A 19,087-nucleotide genomic window follows, 5' to 3' on the forward strand; every position below is an offset into this window, starting at 1 on the left:
TTATTGTTAAACGGTGTAATAGAGCTGTTTTAGATGAATTATAAGCTGTCAGAGAGTTGGTGTGCGCGGGGCTTAATTTTTCTGATAATGATCAATCAATAAAATAAGGTATAATTTTTTTTTCTGTACCGTGTAATCTAAAAGATTGTCTAGTCATTCGAACCTTCTTTATTTTGAGGTAGAATTCAACTAAGTACTTCACTAATAGTAATAGCCTTTAAAAAATAATAATGTAATTATTATCTCACCTACATTACTAGTTAGTAAAGAATCTCATAATTCGAGTAGAAATCTCAGTGTTGTATATTAACCGGGTTAGAAAACCGCAAGTCTTAGCAAAATTGAAGTAGTATGCCAACTGAAGTCTGATATTGTGATGATAGAATTGGAGCCACATCGACCAAACTACCATATTCATACGACATTCAGATACATTAGCTCAGGATTGTAAAAAAATGTATATGGAAGCTTAGCTCGAAAAATTAGGCACTGTTTATACAGAAGTGAAATTAGCAGAAAATAATTTTGGAAAACTTTGTGTGCCCTTTGCGAATACCAGACTTTGCATATATCAGAGGTGTACGTCTGATCCGGAGACAGTCTACGGCTCTAGGCTTACATTTCACGTCATCCTTGGCCTAATATTTGACAGATGCGATTCAGGATCAAAACCGTTTTACCGATTACTCATTCTAGATCACTCTGGTTGAAGGAAGATTTTAAAGTACAATAAATTAAATTATAACAACAATTGACACCGATGCACGCGTGAACTTAGATACGGATACACGAGTGCACTTAGACACCGATACACGAGTGCACTTAGACACCGATACACGAGTGCACTTAGACACCGATACACGAGTACACTTGGACACCGATACACGAGTGCACTTAGACACCGATACACGAGTGCACTTAGACACCGATACACGAGTACACTTGGACACCGATACACGAGTACACTTGGACACCGATACACGAGTGCACTTAGACACCGATACACGAGTGCACTTAGACACCGATACACGAGTGCACTTAGACACCGATACACGAGTACACTTGGACACCGATACACGAGTACACTTGGACACCGATACACGAGTGCACTTAGACACCGATACACGAGTGCACTTAGACACCGATACACGAGTGCACTTAGACACCGATACACGAGTGCACTTAGACACCGATACACGAGTGCACTTAGACACCGATACACGAGTGCACTTAGACACCGATACACGAGTGCACTTAGACACCGATACACGAGTGCACTTAGACACCGATACACCTACACTTAAACACGATACACGATGTACTAAGACAAGGATCGTGTGCATACCTACATACCGATACACGTGTGAACTTTAACAACAGTACACGCATATTGTGTTCTTAGAATGATGATATTATCACAAATTTCGTGTTAGAGGAGCGTGTTAGTCCTTTGGTGGTTCTATTTTATTGCTCTAAATCAAAACGGCATTTATTATTATAGTGTATTTATTAATATTCATAAGTTAAATCGAATGATTACGTTAAGCAATATATTAGCTTTAAGTTTGCATTTAGATACCTTACACGTATTGAAGGATACCAAATGTTTTTCAAATGAATAAAAAGTTAATTTTATTGTTGTGTTAGAGATAGTTTTATAAAAAAAAAAGTGTTTTATGTTTTTATTGTATAACATATAGTTTATTCATTGTGATGGCAGAATTGGAGTCCAAGCCGTGTGAATTATTCATACAATACGATACGATACGAGACAGAACTAGACACAACTCTTGAAGCAGTATCATGAAGTTTATTCTTGAAATATTGTATTGGGTGATAACGTTTTTACCCCCTTTTTAAAAATTATGAAAATTGGACTACATTGACGGGGAAAAAAACGTTATCGCTTTTTGTATGAAAATTTACAACCAGAGTCTAGAGTGTAGCTAGACGATCCTCTTTATATTTTAATTGTAGTTTAACGGTATAGAGGCAGACTGAAATTCGCATTCAAATGCTGTACTATTTTGTGTCTAGCTTTGTACTATAAATCTTATTTTTTGTTATTTTATCCGTCCATAGCAGATAGGTTCTTTTATAATAATGTATTGAATTGACAGCCCTGTCAACAAATATCTATTAGTTCAATATTAAACCGTCCAACTCCTAAAAATCATGTTTTTAAAATCTTTATGCAGTCTTTATACAGGGTTAAATAAAAAATATCAGAAAGTAATTCTCGGCACGTAATAATTGTTATCATTGAAACTAACAACTTTTGTTCTACGATGTTATAAAGTAGTAGTTACAAGGATAGAATTTATGTAAATTATTGAATATTTGATATGCCACAAAATATCAAGTTTAAAAAGTCGTCCAACAAAAATTGTTACTTTCAATGATAAGAATTACGTACCGTGAGCTTTCTAATATTTTTTATTTAACAATGTATAGGTTCTCGACCACATAGTTTGGCAATATGGGGGAAATTTGAGTCGACTAACATAATAGCCGTGCCATTGTATTCATTTATTTTTTAACTTGGTTTTTCTTTGTTATTTTAATTAATACGGAAGGCAGCCTTGCGTTTTTGATCGTGATTCCATGTCGATTATTTCTTAGTTTGTTACACTATTTTATAATAATAAAATAATAATATTGAAAACACGTCTGCGATGCAGTTTGGTTTTTTTTTTTAAATTATAGCCAATGTCACTCGGGAAAGATTCTACCGATACCAGATACATTTAAATCTGTTTAGTCATTTGTCCTGCAGCTTTGAGACAGAGCGGTTACTCATTCGATCAGAGTCCATAAAAATATGAATATGAAAAACCCGAACCGAACTCGGATATACTGCTTAAGCACTAATCCGACCTCTGATCCAAATCCAAGCTATTCACGGGACATATACGAGGCACATCCGAGATATTCTTTTTTTAGTTAATTATATTTTTTATTCGTTTTGATGCATATAAAGGTAGGTGTAGGCCCAAGAAAACTTTATAATATTAGTAATTATTGATGAAACAACTTTTTCTTATTTGCAAGGCTGCTTCCCGTGCTTAATGAAAGTGTGAATATTATAACTTATGTACTTAATAGTTTATTAAGAGCCTCAATATTTATAAAGAATATTTAGATGCCCATTTTTTTCTACGTCATTTAATAAAAGTTTAAGTGAAGTTTTTTTTATTTTTTTTAACCCTTTTACATACCACTTAGTCTAAAGTTCTAAGGAAAAGTACCTATCACTTGCTTTAACGGTGAAAGAAGCCTGCAGGCCTCCGTAATATTCTGAAAAGAGTGTGAAGTCAATCTGCACTTTGTCAGCATGGTGGACTGTAGCCTATACCATTCTTATTCTGAAAAGAGACCCGGGATAATGTGTTTAGAAGATGATGATGTTCTCTGGCACCGCACCCGCATCCTACACCACGAGCCGTCTCAGTCAAGCGATACACTTATCTGGAGTTATCATACTAGCTTCCCACGGTACATGATACTGCGGTTGCGTGATACGCGCGGCCAACGACCACGGGCAGCCGCGCACAACTCTCGGACGACGACTTGTCTGCGATACCATACGACGATAATCTTCTCATGCTGCGCCGGTGCCAACTGGTCCGCAATATCACGCACCGTGGGAAGCCGGTATAAATACTCTTACTGTCTCTATAGGTAGGTCTGTATGTAGGTAAGTAGGAGTTCTAGGGGCAATTTGAATTTGATTTTTTCATTTCTAAGTTTAACGGACTTCAAAAAAAGGAGGAGGTCCTCAATTCGACAGTATGTCGTTTTTTTTTGTATGTTTGTTAAGCGACTCCAAAAAAATATATAGCCTATGTTACTCGCTGATAATGTAGCTTTCTACTGGGGAAAGAATTTAGAAATCGGTTCAGTAGTTTTTGAGTTTGTCGATTACAAACAAACAAAAAAACAAATCTTTCCTCTATACAATATTAGTTTAGACTAATGACATGAGAAAAAAAAACTTTACATGTATGATAAAAATTTTGAAATATTGCTAACTATGGATGTAGGTTTTTTAAAATTCCCGTGGGAACTCTTTGATTTTCCGGGATAAAAAGTAGCCTATGTGCTAATCCAGGGTATAATCTATCTCCATTCTAAATTTCAGCCCAATCCGTCCAGTAGTTTTTGCATGAAGGAGTAACAAACATATACACACACACACACAAACTTTCTCCTTTATAATATTAGTGTGATATCTATCGAAATCTCATCGAAATAGCCATTAATCTCATTAGATTTTAAGCATTATAATGATAAATCGAGCTATATATAGTATAAAGTATGAAAAAGTCTCAGTTATTTTGCTGTACTGAAAAATTAAAACATATCAAAAATTAAATTTATTAGTGGAGTTATCATGCAACTTCATTAACTATGTTTTTTATTTATTTTTATTTTATTGATTTATAAATGCAAATGGAATGCTTCACCAAAAGCCTTGCGTCCAAGGTAGTTATGTTGTCTGTTGCTAGGATGTCAAATCTCACAGATGTTGTTAGCTATATATCTTCTATATATAGTTGACTGACAAGTCACAAGTGACAACAACAATTTTAATGTACATACAACCTACAAGAAATTAATTCTTTATTACAAGAAAACTGCAGTTTATGAAAATTACTACACATATTATGAGAGAAATACCATAGAAATACTTAGAGCAACATAAGTAAGCTGCTATGAAAAGATTGCAGCACTTAGTATTGTATAAAAGTAATACATTGGTATATAGGTTAATGATAGGTTACCTATTTTTAACTGTCCTTTTGGACCTGGAGGAAAGACTGGCAGTGCCCTGAGTCAGAGGTTAAGAAGACTGTGGTATGCATTGGAGGTCAGCCTTGCACTCAGCTGGGTGATACGAACCATCCGGGGCTATAATATGAATGCAGAAATCTCTTGTCCAGCACTTGTTGATACTGAACCACTGCCTTGCCTCCATCATCCAAAAAAGCCAGGCTGCCCTATACTGAGGCACTGGATACATACACATATGTGTATATGTGTAGGATATATACATACTTAGTCCCTCAGTGCCTACTGGCAAGTATTAAGGTTTTATTTTATTTTTACCCGACTGTGCAAAGCCAAAAGGAAGGGTTATGATTTTAGCAGTCTATGTATGTATGTGTGTATGTATGTTTGTATCCAGATCCTGTCCGTTCCACCGTAGTGCCTAAACTACTAGTTTTCAACTTTATCCTTAATTATTTTTATGTTAAGTTATACTAACATACTATTAAGTAAATATTGTACTAACACCTTAAGAGTCAAGGTCTGAAATAAATAAATTTTACTTTTTAAATTTAGTTTATTGATTATGTAATTTTTTATTATCCTTCGTTTCGGTCTTCGGATTCCTTCTTCATTACGGATTCTTTGTTCATTTCGGATTCTTTATTTGTTTCGGATTCTTTCATAGTTTTGGATTTCTTGGAATCTTCGTGGATTTTCTTGACCTCTTCACTGAAAAAGAAAATAATATTGCAATATTTATTTGGTACATAGTCCACATTTATTTATTTATTTTATTTAAATACTTTATTGCTTAAAAACTATGACACAAAGTAAAGTACAGGAAATATTCGCAAACAAAAGGCGACCTTATCACTGTTAGTGATCTCTACCAGGCAACCCACACTTATGAACTTATAGAACTGTAGGACGGAGAGTCGCATTACAGTAGGTAAGGTATACATAATACACAATATACATACAACATACAATATTAAAAAGAAAGTTTGATTTCAGGCACAGCAGATTGGTCCAGACCCTGTATGCTGTAAAATCCTGTATGCCTGTGTGCGGTTAAATCTTTCAACAAAAAGGTGGCCTTTGAGACGAGTTTACGACGAACGACGTTTTTAGTAGTAAAAATCTTTTAGGGATCTTATTATTATAAAATTCTTACTCTAACGCCCTGGTGAACGAGTCCTCGACTTGGTCTTCTTCCCAGTCGTACACCCACATTTCTTCTTCAACTTCTTGTAAGTCAGGCTGTGAGCCCGCTTCTGTGTCTGATGCTTCTGATAACAAACAAAATGTGATTTTAGGTAAGAGGTAAAAACAACAAGTTTTTCATGCAAAGAAATGATAAAACTTCCATCCATCCATCCATCAGCCTGTATGCGTCCACTGCTGGACATAGGCGCGAGCGCGCCACCAAACACGGTCCTCCGCCTTCCTCATCCACCCGCTCCCCGCCACCTTCTTCAGGTCATCGCTCCAGCGGCTTGGACGTCGTCCCACACTGCGCTTACTTGCACACGGTCTCCACTCCAGAGCACGTGTGCCCCATCGGCCGTCGGTTCTGCGACAGACATGACCTGCCACTTCAGCTTGCTAATCCTTTGAGCTATGTCGGTCGCTTTTGTTCTTCTGCGAATTTCCTCGTTCCGGATTTTATCCCTGAGAGTGTTACCCAACATAGCTCGCTCCATAGCGCGCTGAGTGACCTTTAGATAAAACTTACCTTCCGGGAACTCATCATCGTCTTCTAGAATCTGAGTAATATTTTGTCGCTCAACTTCTTCTTGCTTTTCTGCCATTTTTAAAATTAATTTTTGGTTTTTACTAAGTTTTAAAAAATAGCACGTGAAAATCACAATATGGAAGTTCGAAAGTTTTAAACTCAATGGCGGTGCTACTTAGTGTTGCAAACAGACAAAAGTGTAAAATTAAATATCGTTAAATTGGTCAGCTAAAAATCGGATTAAATCGGAAAATTTTTATTCGGAATAAAACAAAAGAATTGTACTATGATTAATATTATATTTTACGTTGATTAATTATATATGATTATCGATTATTTATTGTACATTGATTGAACGAAAAAACTCGCGCAACAATTACTAGGTAACTAGGTACCTATTAGGCTATGTTCACATGTAACGCGCGTTAACGCGCGTCAATGCGCGATCAAATTTGAAGAGAGTTCAGATGATGAGCGCTCATGCGCGTTGCGAGAGTTCTCGTCAGTCTAGTTCGGTAGAACGTAGAAAATGGACGTAGAAGAGGCTATTATTTTGTGGTTATATTAAAAAGAAAAATATAGACCTTTTTGGCCTGGCCTTTTTTCTACTTCATCGATTAGTAAGCCGATGTCAATATCTTTAATTTCACTCATTTTAAATGCGAAAACAAAATATAATTACGAAAATTAACAAAATTACATTCGATCGCGATGAAAGCGCGCGCTCAACTGAATAGCAAACGGACATTACATTAATATCAAAGCGCGAGTCAACGCGCGATTGTCTGCGTCTAGAAACTTTTCTCTGTGCGCCGCGTTGACGCTCGCTGACGCGCGTTAACGCGCGCGCATTTGAACGGTTGCTAGGTATATATTAGGATGTCTAAGCGCGCGATTTGAAAACGCGCGTCACAATTGAGCCATCTGAACATAGCCTTACAGTCCAGGCCTGAAATAAAGCGAATAATTGCCGAGGCGAGTCTTTTTAAACTGAACGAGGTCGATAATTGCTATTTCGGCCGGGACTTGTATAGTACTTTACCTCTATTTGCGGGTAAACAATAAAAAACTAAACTCTTAAACAACACCCTCTAAAACACACTAATTCAAACGTGATAATCTTGTTCGAAAAAGAAAATTAAAAACAAAATAAAGTATTTAATAATCAAAACGAAAAACAAAAAAAGATTATTATTAAAAAATTAAAAACAAAAAAAAAATTAAAAAAAAATACTTAATTAAAAATAAATAAATTAATAAATCTTTATTGAGAAAGAAACTTAAGTCATTTTGCCATAGTATAAAAATTAAATAAAAAAAAGATAGAATAAATAAATAAATGAAAATAAAAAAATATTAATAGAAACAAAAAAAAATGAAAAAATCAAACATGTTTATTTAAAAATAACTTTAAAATATAATTATTTTACCTTATGAAAAATTATGAAAAAAAGCATAAAATATAATTTAAAATTAAATAAAAATATTGGTAGAAAAATTAAAAAACTCTTAAAATAAGAAAAAGTTAAAATGAAAAAAAAAAATAAGTGAAAAAATTAAAAACAAAAAATATTAGAAACAAATCAGAAAAATAATACTATATAAAAAAAAATGAAAAAAAAAAAAAAAGTTAAAACAAATTAATAATAAAAATGAAGACAATTTTAAAAAATCAATAAAAATTTAAAAAAAAAGTAAAAACAAAAAGGTAAATAGAAATTAATATATAAAAAATAAAAAAAACATTTAAAAAATCAAAATTAAAAATATTTACTAAAAGCAAATTTATAAAAAAAATCCGGCAAGTGCAAGTCAGACCCACGCACTGAGGGTTCCGTAACCGTAAAAAATATTAATATTTTTTTAAAAAAAGAATGAAAAATCATACGCTTTTATTTAAAAATAACTTAAAAAATAATACTTTATAAAAAATAAAGAAAAAAGCAAAAACAAATATTAAAAATAAAAAAATAAAAGAAAACAAAACTCAAAAATACAACCTAACTAACTACAATCCTTCGATTGACCTCGTCATCAGTATGAAACTGTCCAGCAATTTCCATTACCAGTAAATACCCGATTACAATCCTCTATAGTGAAATCCTTTCTTTAGTAAAGTAGCAATTTACGATCAAGTGGAGGTAAAGGTAAAGTACGTCATAACACTATGACTTAGCCGGGTTGTAACGTTGTACTGAAATTCATTACGTCTTAAGGGATGTAATGTACTAAAATCGATTACGTCTTAAGGGATGTAATGTAAACTTACAGGGAGCTTTTAGTGGTCATGCTGCTATTGCTGTCTCACTTCAACGTATGATGGCATCCCTCTCACTCGAATGATTTAATTTTTTTATCTAGCTTAGATGATGCTTTTCTAAGTGACGCCAATAGTTATATTGTAGTGTTATTGAAATTAATTATTTATTTAACTTGAAATTAAAATGTCGAGGGACGACGATGATAAGTAGCAGTAATTTAACGTTGGACACTATTACCAGAAATTTTTCAAGACAGATAGGTAGGTAACTACCTACCTTTTACGGCATATGAGGATTTTGATTTTAATGTCTCGCGAGGTGTTAAAATTAGAGTATTGAGCTTGTATGCTGTCTTTATCTTGGGCGCCCCTAAACCCCGCGCTACACTCAGGATTCTAGATGCAACACCCTCGCTCCGCTCGGGAGTTACTCTAAAATCGCTCGTTACGCTTGGGATTTATCCCAGCGCACGTGACGTAGGACATTACATTACCTCCATGTTGAATAATCTACTAAAATATTAGATTGATAGAATGCTCCAAAAACCTTAGAAACTAATAATTATGTTTTGTTTCACTCATACTTATGTGATGCTAGTGAACAATAATTGAGTAAGATATACGTTTACTCAGTTTTTATTTTAATGTCGGAATTATAATCGTAATTTCGATTGTTCCGATTTTCATTGTTCCGATTCCGAGGTTAAAAATAAAGAAGTTTAACATCCAGTGGCACGGGTAACTTTAGTAAAATTGTGAAAACATCGCGAGTCTATGGTTCAATGGGATAGTGGCACAAAAATGAAAAAAATCGGAAAGTAATTTTAAAATAAGATAAAAGCGTCCTTCTTTTATGCATTTCCACAAAGATTCAAGATTCTTTATTTGCAGAACAACAAGTCACACTGTTACTCGTTTTGCTGTGACTCGGGAACCCATCCACATTGCTGAAGATTTATGAAAAAAGAAAATGAAAATTCAAAAGAAATTAAACCAATAGTTTATATTAACTTGCTTACTTATCGGTCTGTTTGTTTGTTTGTCTGTACGAAACAAATCTTGCAATCGATTTTAAACTAACATCCGATGAGCTAGAGACTTGAAATTTTAAACCTTTTAAACTTAGATGTTGGAACTGGATGACAATGCAACGTTAACTTGATTCTTGTATGTCTGCTTGTTAATTTTTCTTGTCGGTCTGTATGTCGAGAAGTTTGCGATCGAACTTAAACTAACTTCCGGTGAGCTAAAGCCCTGAAACTTTAAACATAGATTGGAATTGGATGATGATACAATATTAACTTTTACTTGCTTACTTTCCAGGACAAAAGTAGCCTTTTACAAATAGGCTACTTTTTAGGCTGGAAAATCAAAAGTGCCGGGTCAACTTTTGATTTTGAATTTTTAAGAATCTAAATCTGAAGATGTGGGCAAGAAAAACATCATTTTAACAGTTTATTTATTTATTAAGGTACATGTACCCATTTCATCACCTGTATCTACACGTCTACACATCCAAAATAAAATTATGTTAGCCACTAAACAAGAGTTGTATAAAAGTTTGTCTTTTTCTTGAAGTAGATAACTAGGTACATCACAATGATATATAAAAGTAATTAAGATAAATAAGTAGTTAAGTAAATTGAAATTGCATTGAAAAAACGATAGTCTGTAACCACCCTTAAGAGACTTTGCGATTAGTACGTACTACATACTATATTTTTACATACAAATGAATTTTATAATTTTAAACATGTTTTGCGCACAACTTACAATTTAATGGCGGTAGGTAGGTACCCACTTGCAATTCATTGATTCATACATAAATAAATTGGTAAAAAAAGTATACAAAAAAGGTAGGTAATTTCATTTAAAAAACTTCGTTTAAAATGATTAAAATAGTACTTAAAGGTAGGTATACATACATTTTCACTAAGACGGCTCATGCAGTAGGGTGCGAGTAGCGGTAGGGTGATAGCTTAAAGGAAAGAATTCAACGTCGCTGTCACCCTTCTATAACAGCACCCTACCTTACTGAGCCGTCTCAGTCAACCCGCACACCCATAGCTGCTTTTACGAAGTACAACGTTGCACGATTTATTTTTGTAAGGTTTTTTTACAAAATGCCTACAAGTATTACATAAAGATCATATAACGTCATGTTAAAAAACATGATTTTGTTTTTACTGTCAAAAAACTAGTTAAGTAATTAATTTTTCATTTATTAAGTAAATAAGTATTTGATGACATCCCCCTGTTAAATAAACAATAATCAAGCTGTATCAATAAAACTTCAAAGTAAAATAAACTTAACAACCTTGTTTTAAGGGGCATGAGATGGGCCTGCCCGCGAAATTCAAATTTAATTTGGTTTTTCGTAATTTGTAAACTAATACGACAACGTAGGCTTATGCAATTTTAATTGCGATAATCGCAGTATCATCCTCACAGGTTTATATAAAAATCTTTACTTAAAAAGGTCCAGTTTAAGAAATTAATTCTAGTATCGACTAATTTGTGAGAATAGTTCATACTAGAGCTAAACTTCTTAAACTGGACCCTAACTGGATATAAACCTGTGAGTATGATACTGCCATTGTCGCAATTATTTAGTTTAAACATGTATTCAATTATGTGGAAATCTTTCCTATGATGGTTAATTTGGAGCTCGAAAACTTGCATTTTTTGGGTTAAATGTAAGCACGCCCTTAAGGGTTGAGTTCGGCCGCATATCCCCACCCGAAGCGGAAAACCAAGTACATATTATTTAATTTAAGATTCTAAAAAATTAAAATGAGCTCACTGAAAAAACGACTTTGAAACCAGGAACATTAGGTTCGTTTTACTTTGCAGCTAGTGTTTCAATATTCGAGATGTGAGAAGTTGTACTAAGGATACTGCAAAATGAATTAAGTAAAAATACCTACTATGAAAAATATTGAGATTAAAAACATTGAATATAAAACAATTTATTATATTAATGGCACAGTGTACAGCTCTTCAGCTCTGCCCTGTATTACGAAACTTCGATGCCAACATTGCAATAATCGCAATCTTATTACAAAAATTAATTACATAACTCGTGCCAGTAAAAAAATGGCAGCGTGGCAATAAAATGTTTAAATTTATACACCCTTTTTTATTTGCTATGATGCCCGAGACTCCGTCCGCTTGGATTAAGGTTTTTAAAAATCCCGTGGAAACTCTTTTCCGGTATAAAAAGTAGCCTATGTCACTTTCCACTTTTTTAACTATTGCTATGCCAAAAATTACGTTGATCCGTTGCTCGATTGTTGATTGAAGGACAAACCATTAAACAAACACACTTTCGCATTTATAATAGATATTGTAGTGTAGTGAAGGGTAGTGATGAAAAATCACTCTATCAATTATTGATGAAACCTGCATTAAAATCCATTGCATGGTTTCAAAGATCTAAGCGTGTAGAGGGACTGCCGGCGGGAAGCGATTTTGCTTTATACTATGTATAAATGATTTAGGTCTATCAACCCACATTTTGCAAGCGTGCGTGGTAAACTATGGTGGTTTATGGTGCGTGTGATTTAGCAAGCAACAAGTTTCGTAATACACCAGCCGATATATCTTTTGTTTTAATAATATTTTGTTATGTACAAAGTTACATACATTGATGCATTATATCTACAGATCGTTTCACGTAATAAGACCGCTCGGCGAAAGTGGAGGAAATCTCTGCACATGGGTACAGTGCTACCATTTTTATAAGTTACGCCGATGTATTTATCCGATCTTATTTCAAAAATCGAAAAGCGTGTCCGTCCGTTGTTGTCTACGCGTCATGTTTTGTACGCGCGAATTATGATTGAGTCTCTATTCTTGCGGTTAAAATCTTAACATCAAACAATAAGGTCTGTAATTCATTGGTGTACTGCTTTTATCTACAGCCCCCTTTAACGAAAGCTTGACCTATTTCCGCAAAAATGATCGATAACTCGCCTACTGCGCTGGTATAAGGCCAGAAGTCTTTTTATTTGAAACGAACTGTATCTATGTTTTGCACTGCTCACATCATAATAATAATAATAATAATATCTTTTAACTTAATCTATTTAATGTACAGTAAGATACATGATAATCATATAAACTATTTACATTTCTCATGGCAAACGAGGGTTTGGTCAAATATTAAATAAAAACTATTAGTACATTTGTCTGTTTGTTTGATTTTGAGTTTTAGTTAGGACGAAATAACAATTAATGGCTTATTCCGTTTATCCACCCTTAAGCAGCTACCATAGGGTGCATACTTGGAAATATGTGACCATCTTGTCCACGACGGAGGTCGAATTTGTATATCATAATTTTTAGTTCGTGGTGGATGTACAGGCACACGTTTCCGAATATTCACCCTAGGTTAATTATATTAGGGTGCATAAACGGAATAAGCCAAAAAATTAAAACAAGCATTCAGATCTGCACCGCGTTTGACGCAAACCGGTCGCGCGATTGTCTGGTGTCTGACCAACGACATATTACATTATGCAGTATTTTGGCACTTGATTTGAACTGTAATGTTGGTATAGAGTCCATTAGGCATCAGGTTCTGCATCAACTTTAATTTTGAAAAAGTTAAACTTTAATCATGAGTGATAAAGCAGAAGGGCATATGGATCATAGAATTATCCAGATAATTGTAATGCAAACACCAGTCATAGAGTATGAGACGGTAGGTTATCGATCAGTCATAACTCTTAAGTACTGGCTAAAGGCTAAACTGACAACAAAATCTATCGTCTTGACGAGGAAACAAACAATTTCATGCTGATTTCTATCGAGCAACAAACGTGCGACATTTACGTCGTATGTGCGTCAGTCGTGCGACAAGTGCAGTTATAGATCTACCGTTCAACTGAGACGGCACGAGGGATAGATACGACTTGCGGGAGGGAGCCAGCGTCTTATTCCGAAAATGCACCCTAAAACAGTCATCCTAGGGTGTATACTCAGAACAGGGTTACCGTCTATGCACTCCCTCCCGCAACCCGCACCCTATGGCACGAGCTGTTTCAGTGAAACAGTATACCTACGTATAACTTTCAAAATGTTATGTTGTAAATCGCAACGCTCGGAACGCTTTTAATAATATACTTAGAGTAGTACATTATTTTGTGCTTAATATAGAAAGTGCCTACTCTCACTTTATAGTAACATTTATTAATAATAATTAATCTGTACACCACAAAATTAGTACAGAAAAACACATACAAAGCTCAACAAAATATAGGTACAATTTGGCGGCCTTATCCGCTACCTAGCGATCTCTTCCAGGCAACCAAAGTCTTATATTTATTATTGTCTTTTATTGTTCCGTATTTGATATTCTTTAATATAATAAAACATTTTCCTGTTGCATATATTCGAAATTAAATATAATATTACAAACTTTTTCTTTGCCCAATACTTATGCCATTCATTATCATGATAAAGAAGTATATGGAATGGCTTTAATCCATGAATTGTTATGTATGTAAATATAAGAAGCACGGATTAACATACGACGTTAACACACGTTTATGAAATAAAAATATAATCGTTGTGGGCAAGATAAAAATATAAATCATTAAAACCATTATAATATAACGGCTAGACAAAATTGGTCCCAAAGTTTGGCAAGATCACACAATATTTTATATATATTGTACAATTTATAATACACATGATTATTGTACAATATTTTGTATATTACAACTCTATTAAAGAGAATTACTATCAAAATATAGTAACTTTATAAAAGCACGTTTCTCAAAGGTTAAACCCCTTTTTTGGCCAAATTAATTCGATTTCGATGTACTGGCAATGGTAGAGTAAATTGTATCTTCAACTTGCCAGTATCAGGCACTAATAGGATTAAAGACGTCACCCACGGCGACTTTATGTACCTAGTGATATCGCACGCATGTATCTTGAACGCGATTTTGAATCACGACAGAAGCGATATAGAATCGTGAGCAAAGATACATGGACCAGGGACGCATCGCTACTGTATAGCGAACCTTTACGCATACAGTATGCTAAAAGTCGCGATGGACGATCTCCTTTGTTTTTTACAAAAAATGCATGTTGTATATGATTTTTTTTGAAAATAACATTAATAATAACAGTGACAGTCGTTTCCGATATTTGTTTCTTTGAGCCAAGAAGCTATTTTCAAGGTATCGTAATTAGGTATTAATCTAATTATCACAGTTTAAAAATTAAAATAACATTCACTTATAATTAAACATTCGGGGAAAACGTAAACATAGCCTTTCTTAAACTAAATTAATAAATAACTTAATATTTTTCAAAGTGCTTCTCGTTATAAGCACCTCAAAAGAATTGAATTTTATACAAAATTATAGTTTTATAACAAGTTTTCTTTTTTACAATAATTAAGTAGAAGAGATAACAAAAATTGTGTAACTATAGATAATAATCTAGTAACTACAATAAATTTTTTAGTCAAAAGTTTGTCAACAAGCTAAAACACTAGCCATCGCATACATGGCACTTTTTAAGTAAAACAGTCATAAGTTGTAAAATATCAGCGTCTATTTCGTCGCTTTAATCACTCACACCGTGGCGTATCTAGCGCAGGTTTATCGCAGCTCGGCAGTCTCTCACACCGTCGTCTCGTTGCGTCGCAGGGGCTGCAATTCTCGCTGCAAGTCGTTGTAGTACTCATGATCTGACATCGACTCCTCCTCCACTGATCGCTGCGGCAAGTACTTGCTCGGTCCCGGCTGCGGCGGCGTCGAGTCCCCGGCACTGCCTTCGCATGTGCTCAAAGACTCAAGCGTCACAGGCTCTGTGGGTATACCAATAGTTTGAGGAGGTACCCCCTGGTCAGACATCAAGTACTCCGGATTGTCAACACATCTCTTAGAAGCAATAAATCCATTGTACCGCGCATCCTTCGCCTCCTGCCCTTCTCCACCTTCGCCTATTAAATCCATATACGCTGACGCGTTCTGATTGTGCTGCGGAGAGGGCATCAGATAGTCATCTTCATCCAACGGCAGGTTCAGTTTTAAGTTGCCTACTTGTGCTTCTTTGACTTTGGACATGCTGTCGAATTTGCTTTCCAAGACGTCCGCTCTGACCTTCATAGGGTCACTGCAATATCGTGAGCTCGAGCTGTCGGAAGCGCACACTCCATTGTTGTAGTAGTGACGTTCCGTGCCATCTGGACTGATCGATGAGTTGTATCTCATGAGATCTGAGTCCCAGTTTTCTGGCCTCGCGCTGTCGGCTGTTGCCCCTTCTTGGCCGTTCGTGTTGTTCACCCAGGAGGATGAAGTCGCAGGTTTTGAGATGCTGGTCTGCATCTCAAGTCCGGGTGTGACTGTGGAGTTCGTCGTAGCTGTTCCGGGAGCTGCTTTAGATTTGGGTTGTAGATATTCATCCGCTTCTATTAATGGCTCTGGGCCGTCCATGGCTGACGATAAATTCCTTATCATTTCCTTTTCATCCTGAAATGCAATAATTTGATTCATCATTCATTAAAATTATGTTGATCAATGGCTATAGATTTTTTGTAGAATGTGGCACAAGTTGTCGTGCCTAGACGCAAGGTACATGACACCAGGAAAGTATACGCCCAATGGGCGTCGCCCAAGTGGAACTGAGGATGGCCACTGAGGGGATTCTAGTGAACAAAAAAGTCCATATAACCTTTTCTGTCCCCAAAAAGAATGCGTATGTTAAGATTTCCCACCGTCAACAAAAAAATATGTACGGCCTGCGTAAGTTGTGCTAGTCATAAAATTGTATTCATAAAATTCTCAATTATAGCGGATAATTGTGTTGTAGATAGACAATCGCATAATCTCTTCAATTGAACTGATAATTGTGTTGAAATAATAAAAAGGAAAATTACCTGAGTTGAATAGGATGGGAGTCGCATAAACTTGTCACCGGGAATGACTAGATATCGTCCAGGGTCTCGAGCCATTTCAGCAAACCTGTCAGCTAGCTGCTTGAACGTCGGTCGACTGTCTGCGTCGAGCATCCAACAGGAAACCATCACGCAATAAATGTCTAACGTGCAAATACTGGGCTGTGGCAGTTTCAACCCGTTCTCTATCAGTTCAGGTACATTTCTCGCTGATATATTGGCATACGGCCTCGCACCATAACTCAATATCTCCCAAATCGTAACTCCGAATGCCCAGACGTCACTTTTATGTGTAAATATCCTATGCTGCACGCATTCCAAGGCTAGCCACTTGATAGGCATTTTACCTCCAGCTGCCTTGTATTCGTCTTCATTTATATCTAATAGTTTCGCTAAACCGAAATCGGTTATTTTCACACAATTCGGAGTTTGTACGAGAACATTTCGAGCTGCCAAGTCCCTGTGAACCAATCTTTTCTCTTCCAAATAGGCCATACCTCGTGCTATTTGTGTGCACCAATTCAAAAAAGCTTTTGATCCTATTTTTTCCTTATGAGTTCTCACGTAGTCCAACAAACACCCGAGAGGCATGAGTTGAGTGATCAGCATCATTTGGTTTGTCATGCAAACTGCGAGCAATTGCAACAAATTCGGATGTTCTACACTGGCCATTATGTATGCTTCTTCCAGAAATTCTTTGCTGGTATTCGCACCGGTTCCCTCTTTTAAAACTTTGATTGCGACTGGAATCTTAACATTTTCACCTTCAGGTACCCAGACACCTTTATATACTTTTCCAAAAGCGCCAAAACCGAGCATTCCACCTCTTCGAAGCTCAGCTTCTTTTACGATCCTCAATTTAGCTAGATTTGGTTTTACATTGGTAGGTCTGAGTGGTTCATTGTCTTCACAACCTGTGAGAACCCTTGTCATTTTGACGGCTTCCTTCTTCGCTTTAGCTTTTTGTCTGCACGTGTATCCAATAATTGCCAGAATGACCAGAAGTATAAAAGCTAATACGAGGATAACTACCAATACGATAGGGATTTTTGCAGTAGCCATGTTAGGGAGGCCACTTGCTAACGCTGAGCAGTATGGCTCATCTATTGTATTTTGAATCTGCTCGTCAAAATAAATTTTATTCGGTATATCATCTGGACAATTTGCTGTACAATTGAACGTTGTGTCACTGAGGAATACCTTCAGATTTTGGCATTTGATGCAGTCTGTTGAGGATGGGCCGGTGCATCCTCTACATTCGTGATGGCATGGTGTGCAGAGGCGATTGACTTCGTCGGTGTAATGATCTCCTGGGCATTCATCTTGGCACTGATCTCCTCTTTTAAATCCGTTGCAAACTTTGCAAACCTGTTCGTGAATGCCGAATCCGATGCATTTGATGCACAATGGGTGGCATTTTCGACAGACAACTTTAACTTTTCCTTCTAATAGTTTAACGTTGCCGACCCACTCGTTGTAGTATCCATCTGGGCAGGGTTCATTTTCTTTGAGGCAGCTTTCGACGGTAGCTTCTACACTGATGATGGCTTTCTTGCATGAGTTGCATCCGCCTTCACCAACGGTGTTGGCAGGGCCCGTGCATCCGTTGAAGCAGTTTTGGTGGCAGGGCAGGCAGGTACCGTTTTCTGAGACGTATCTGGAGTCGGGACATTCCGCCATGCAGTAGGGTCCGTCTCGCACATGCTTGCAGCGGGTACAGTTGCCCCTGCTGGGGCCAGTGCAGCCATCTGCGCACTCCGGGTGGCAATGCTTACACATTTTCGGTCCCGCCTTATATAACCTGTAAAGTAATTTGTTTTTGTTGATCGATTGATGCTTAAACAGTTGAGTTTTGTTATGTCCACTATTAGTAATTACTTTAAAACACCTTTAAAAGCTTTTATGATCACTGTGAGGTCATACAATATGTTTGAATAGGTTTCGATGGCCCTGTGATTTTAATTTTTTTTAGTGAACTTCCGTTAAAAAGTCAGAGGATATAACTAAGGATATAACAATTATTCCTTTTCGGTAGTCAAATTTTCCTTCAAATCAGAAGAAATCAATAACAATACGTTCCTACATGCTGAATTTGGATAAAGACGATAGTTATGACGGCAGCCTAAAAAGTAAGTGCGAGACAGCAAAGAGGTTTGAAGACAACATTGGGCACTGCTTTTTTTATAACTTAGGAATATACTGATCATACTGACCCAGGCAGCACTGTACAATTTTGTATGCAGGTTTCTTCAAGAATATAGTTTTCACATGAGAGGCACTGGTCAGGCCCCGGGCCCCAGCAGCCGTCGGCCGAGCATTGAGGATCACACACCAGATTCTGTTTCTCTGTTAGAAAATAAATCACAGAAAAATGTTACGACAAGTACAGTTTAAGTAATTTCTC

The 19,087-nt window shown here is 36.0% G+C and overlaps 2 protein-coding genes and 1 long non-coding RNA gene across 6 annotated transcripts in view; 1 reads left to right on the top strand and 2 right to left on the bottom strand.

Annotated features, from left to right (window-relative positions):
• Nucleotides 1–5,327: 5,327 nt before the first annotated feature.
• LOC123880714 (26S proteasome complex subunit SEM1-like) lies at nucleotides 5,328–7,253 on the bottom strand. Of its 3 annotated transcripts, XM_045929004.1 has the most exons (4): nucleotides 6,509–6,987; nucleotides 5,948–6,062; nucleotides 5,496–5,502; nucleotides 5,328–5,465 (listed from the first exon to the last, which is right to left on the bottom strand). In XM_045929004.1, the coding sequence occupies exons 1-4, from the start codon at nucleotides 6,582–6,584 to the stop codon at nucleotides 5,370–5,372; spliced, it is 294 nt and encodes a 97-aa protein (XP_045784960.1). In that variant the 5' UTR covers nucleotides 6,585–6,987; the 3' UTR covers nucleotides 5,328–5,369. The 3 variants fall into 3 exon arrangements, with proteins under 3 accessions (XP_045784960.1, XP_045784959.1, XP_045784958.1); XM_045929003.1 differs by having other exon boundaries at nucleotides 5,328–5,502; nucleotides 5,948–6,059; nucleotides 6,509–7,253; XM_045929002.1 differs by having other exon boundaries at nucleotides 5,328–5,502; nucleotides 6,509–6,913.
• A 1,321-nt stretch (nucleotides 7,254–8,574) lies between these two features.
• On the top strand, nucleotides 8,575–13,765 carry LOC123880717. Its single transcript, XR_006799318.1, has 3 exons — nucleotides 8,575–8,733; nucleotides 8,780–9,414; nucleotides 13,755–13,765. It is a non-coding gene; the product is annotated as an uncharacterized LOC123880717 (long non-coding RNA).
• A 1,555-nt stretch (nucleotides 13,766–15,320) lies between these two features.
• Nucleotides 15,321–19,087, bottom strand: part of LOC123880685 (epidermal growth factor receptor) — a 157,717-nt gene continuing 153,950 nt past the window's right edge. For both annotated transcript variants that reach the window (XM_045928939.1, XM_045928938.1), the window contains exons 3-5: nucleotides 18,897–19,029; nucleotides 16,666–18,484; nucleotides 15,321–16,258 (exon numbers count right to left, since the gene is read on the bottom strand). In XM_045928939.1, coding sequence (XP_045784895.1) covers nucleotides 15,407–16,258; nucleotides 16,666–18,484; nucleotides 18,897–19,029 — 2,804 coding nt within the window. In that variant the 3' untranslated portion in view covers nucleotides 15,321–15,406. The remainder of the gene's footprint in view (nucleotides 16,259–16,665; nucleotides 18,485–18,896; nucleotides 19,030–19,087) is intronic.

This window comes from Maniola jurtina, chromosome Z (genome assembly GCF_905333055.1).
Source record: "Maniola jurtina chromosome Z, ilManJurt1.1, whole genome shotgun sequence".
In the NCBI taxonomy this organism is placed as follows: Eukaryota; Metazoa; Arthropoda; class Insecta; order Lepidoptera; family Nymphalidae; genus Maniola; species Maniola jurtina.

Excerpts from the sequence above, each read along its gene's own strand:
- LOC123880714 (XM_045929002.1), bottom strand. The coding sequence starts at position 6,584 with ATGGCAGAAAAGCAAGAAGAAGTTGAGCGACAAAATATTACTCAGATT. Across the intron at positions 6,063-6,508 it reads CGATGATGAGTTCCCGGAAG|AAGCATCAGACACAGAAGCG; the intron begins GTAAGTTTTATC and ends GTTTGTTATCAG. Across the intron at positions 5,503-5,947 it reads TCGTTCACCAGGGCGTTAGA|TGAAGAGGTCAAGAAAATCC; the intron begins GTAAGAATTTTA and ends TTTCTTTTTCAG.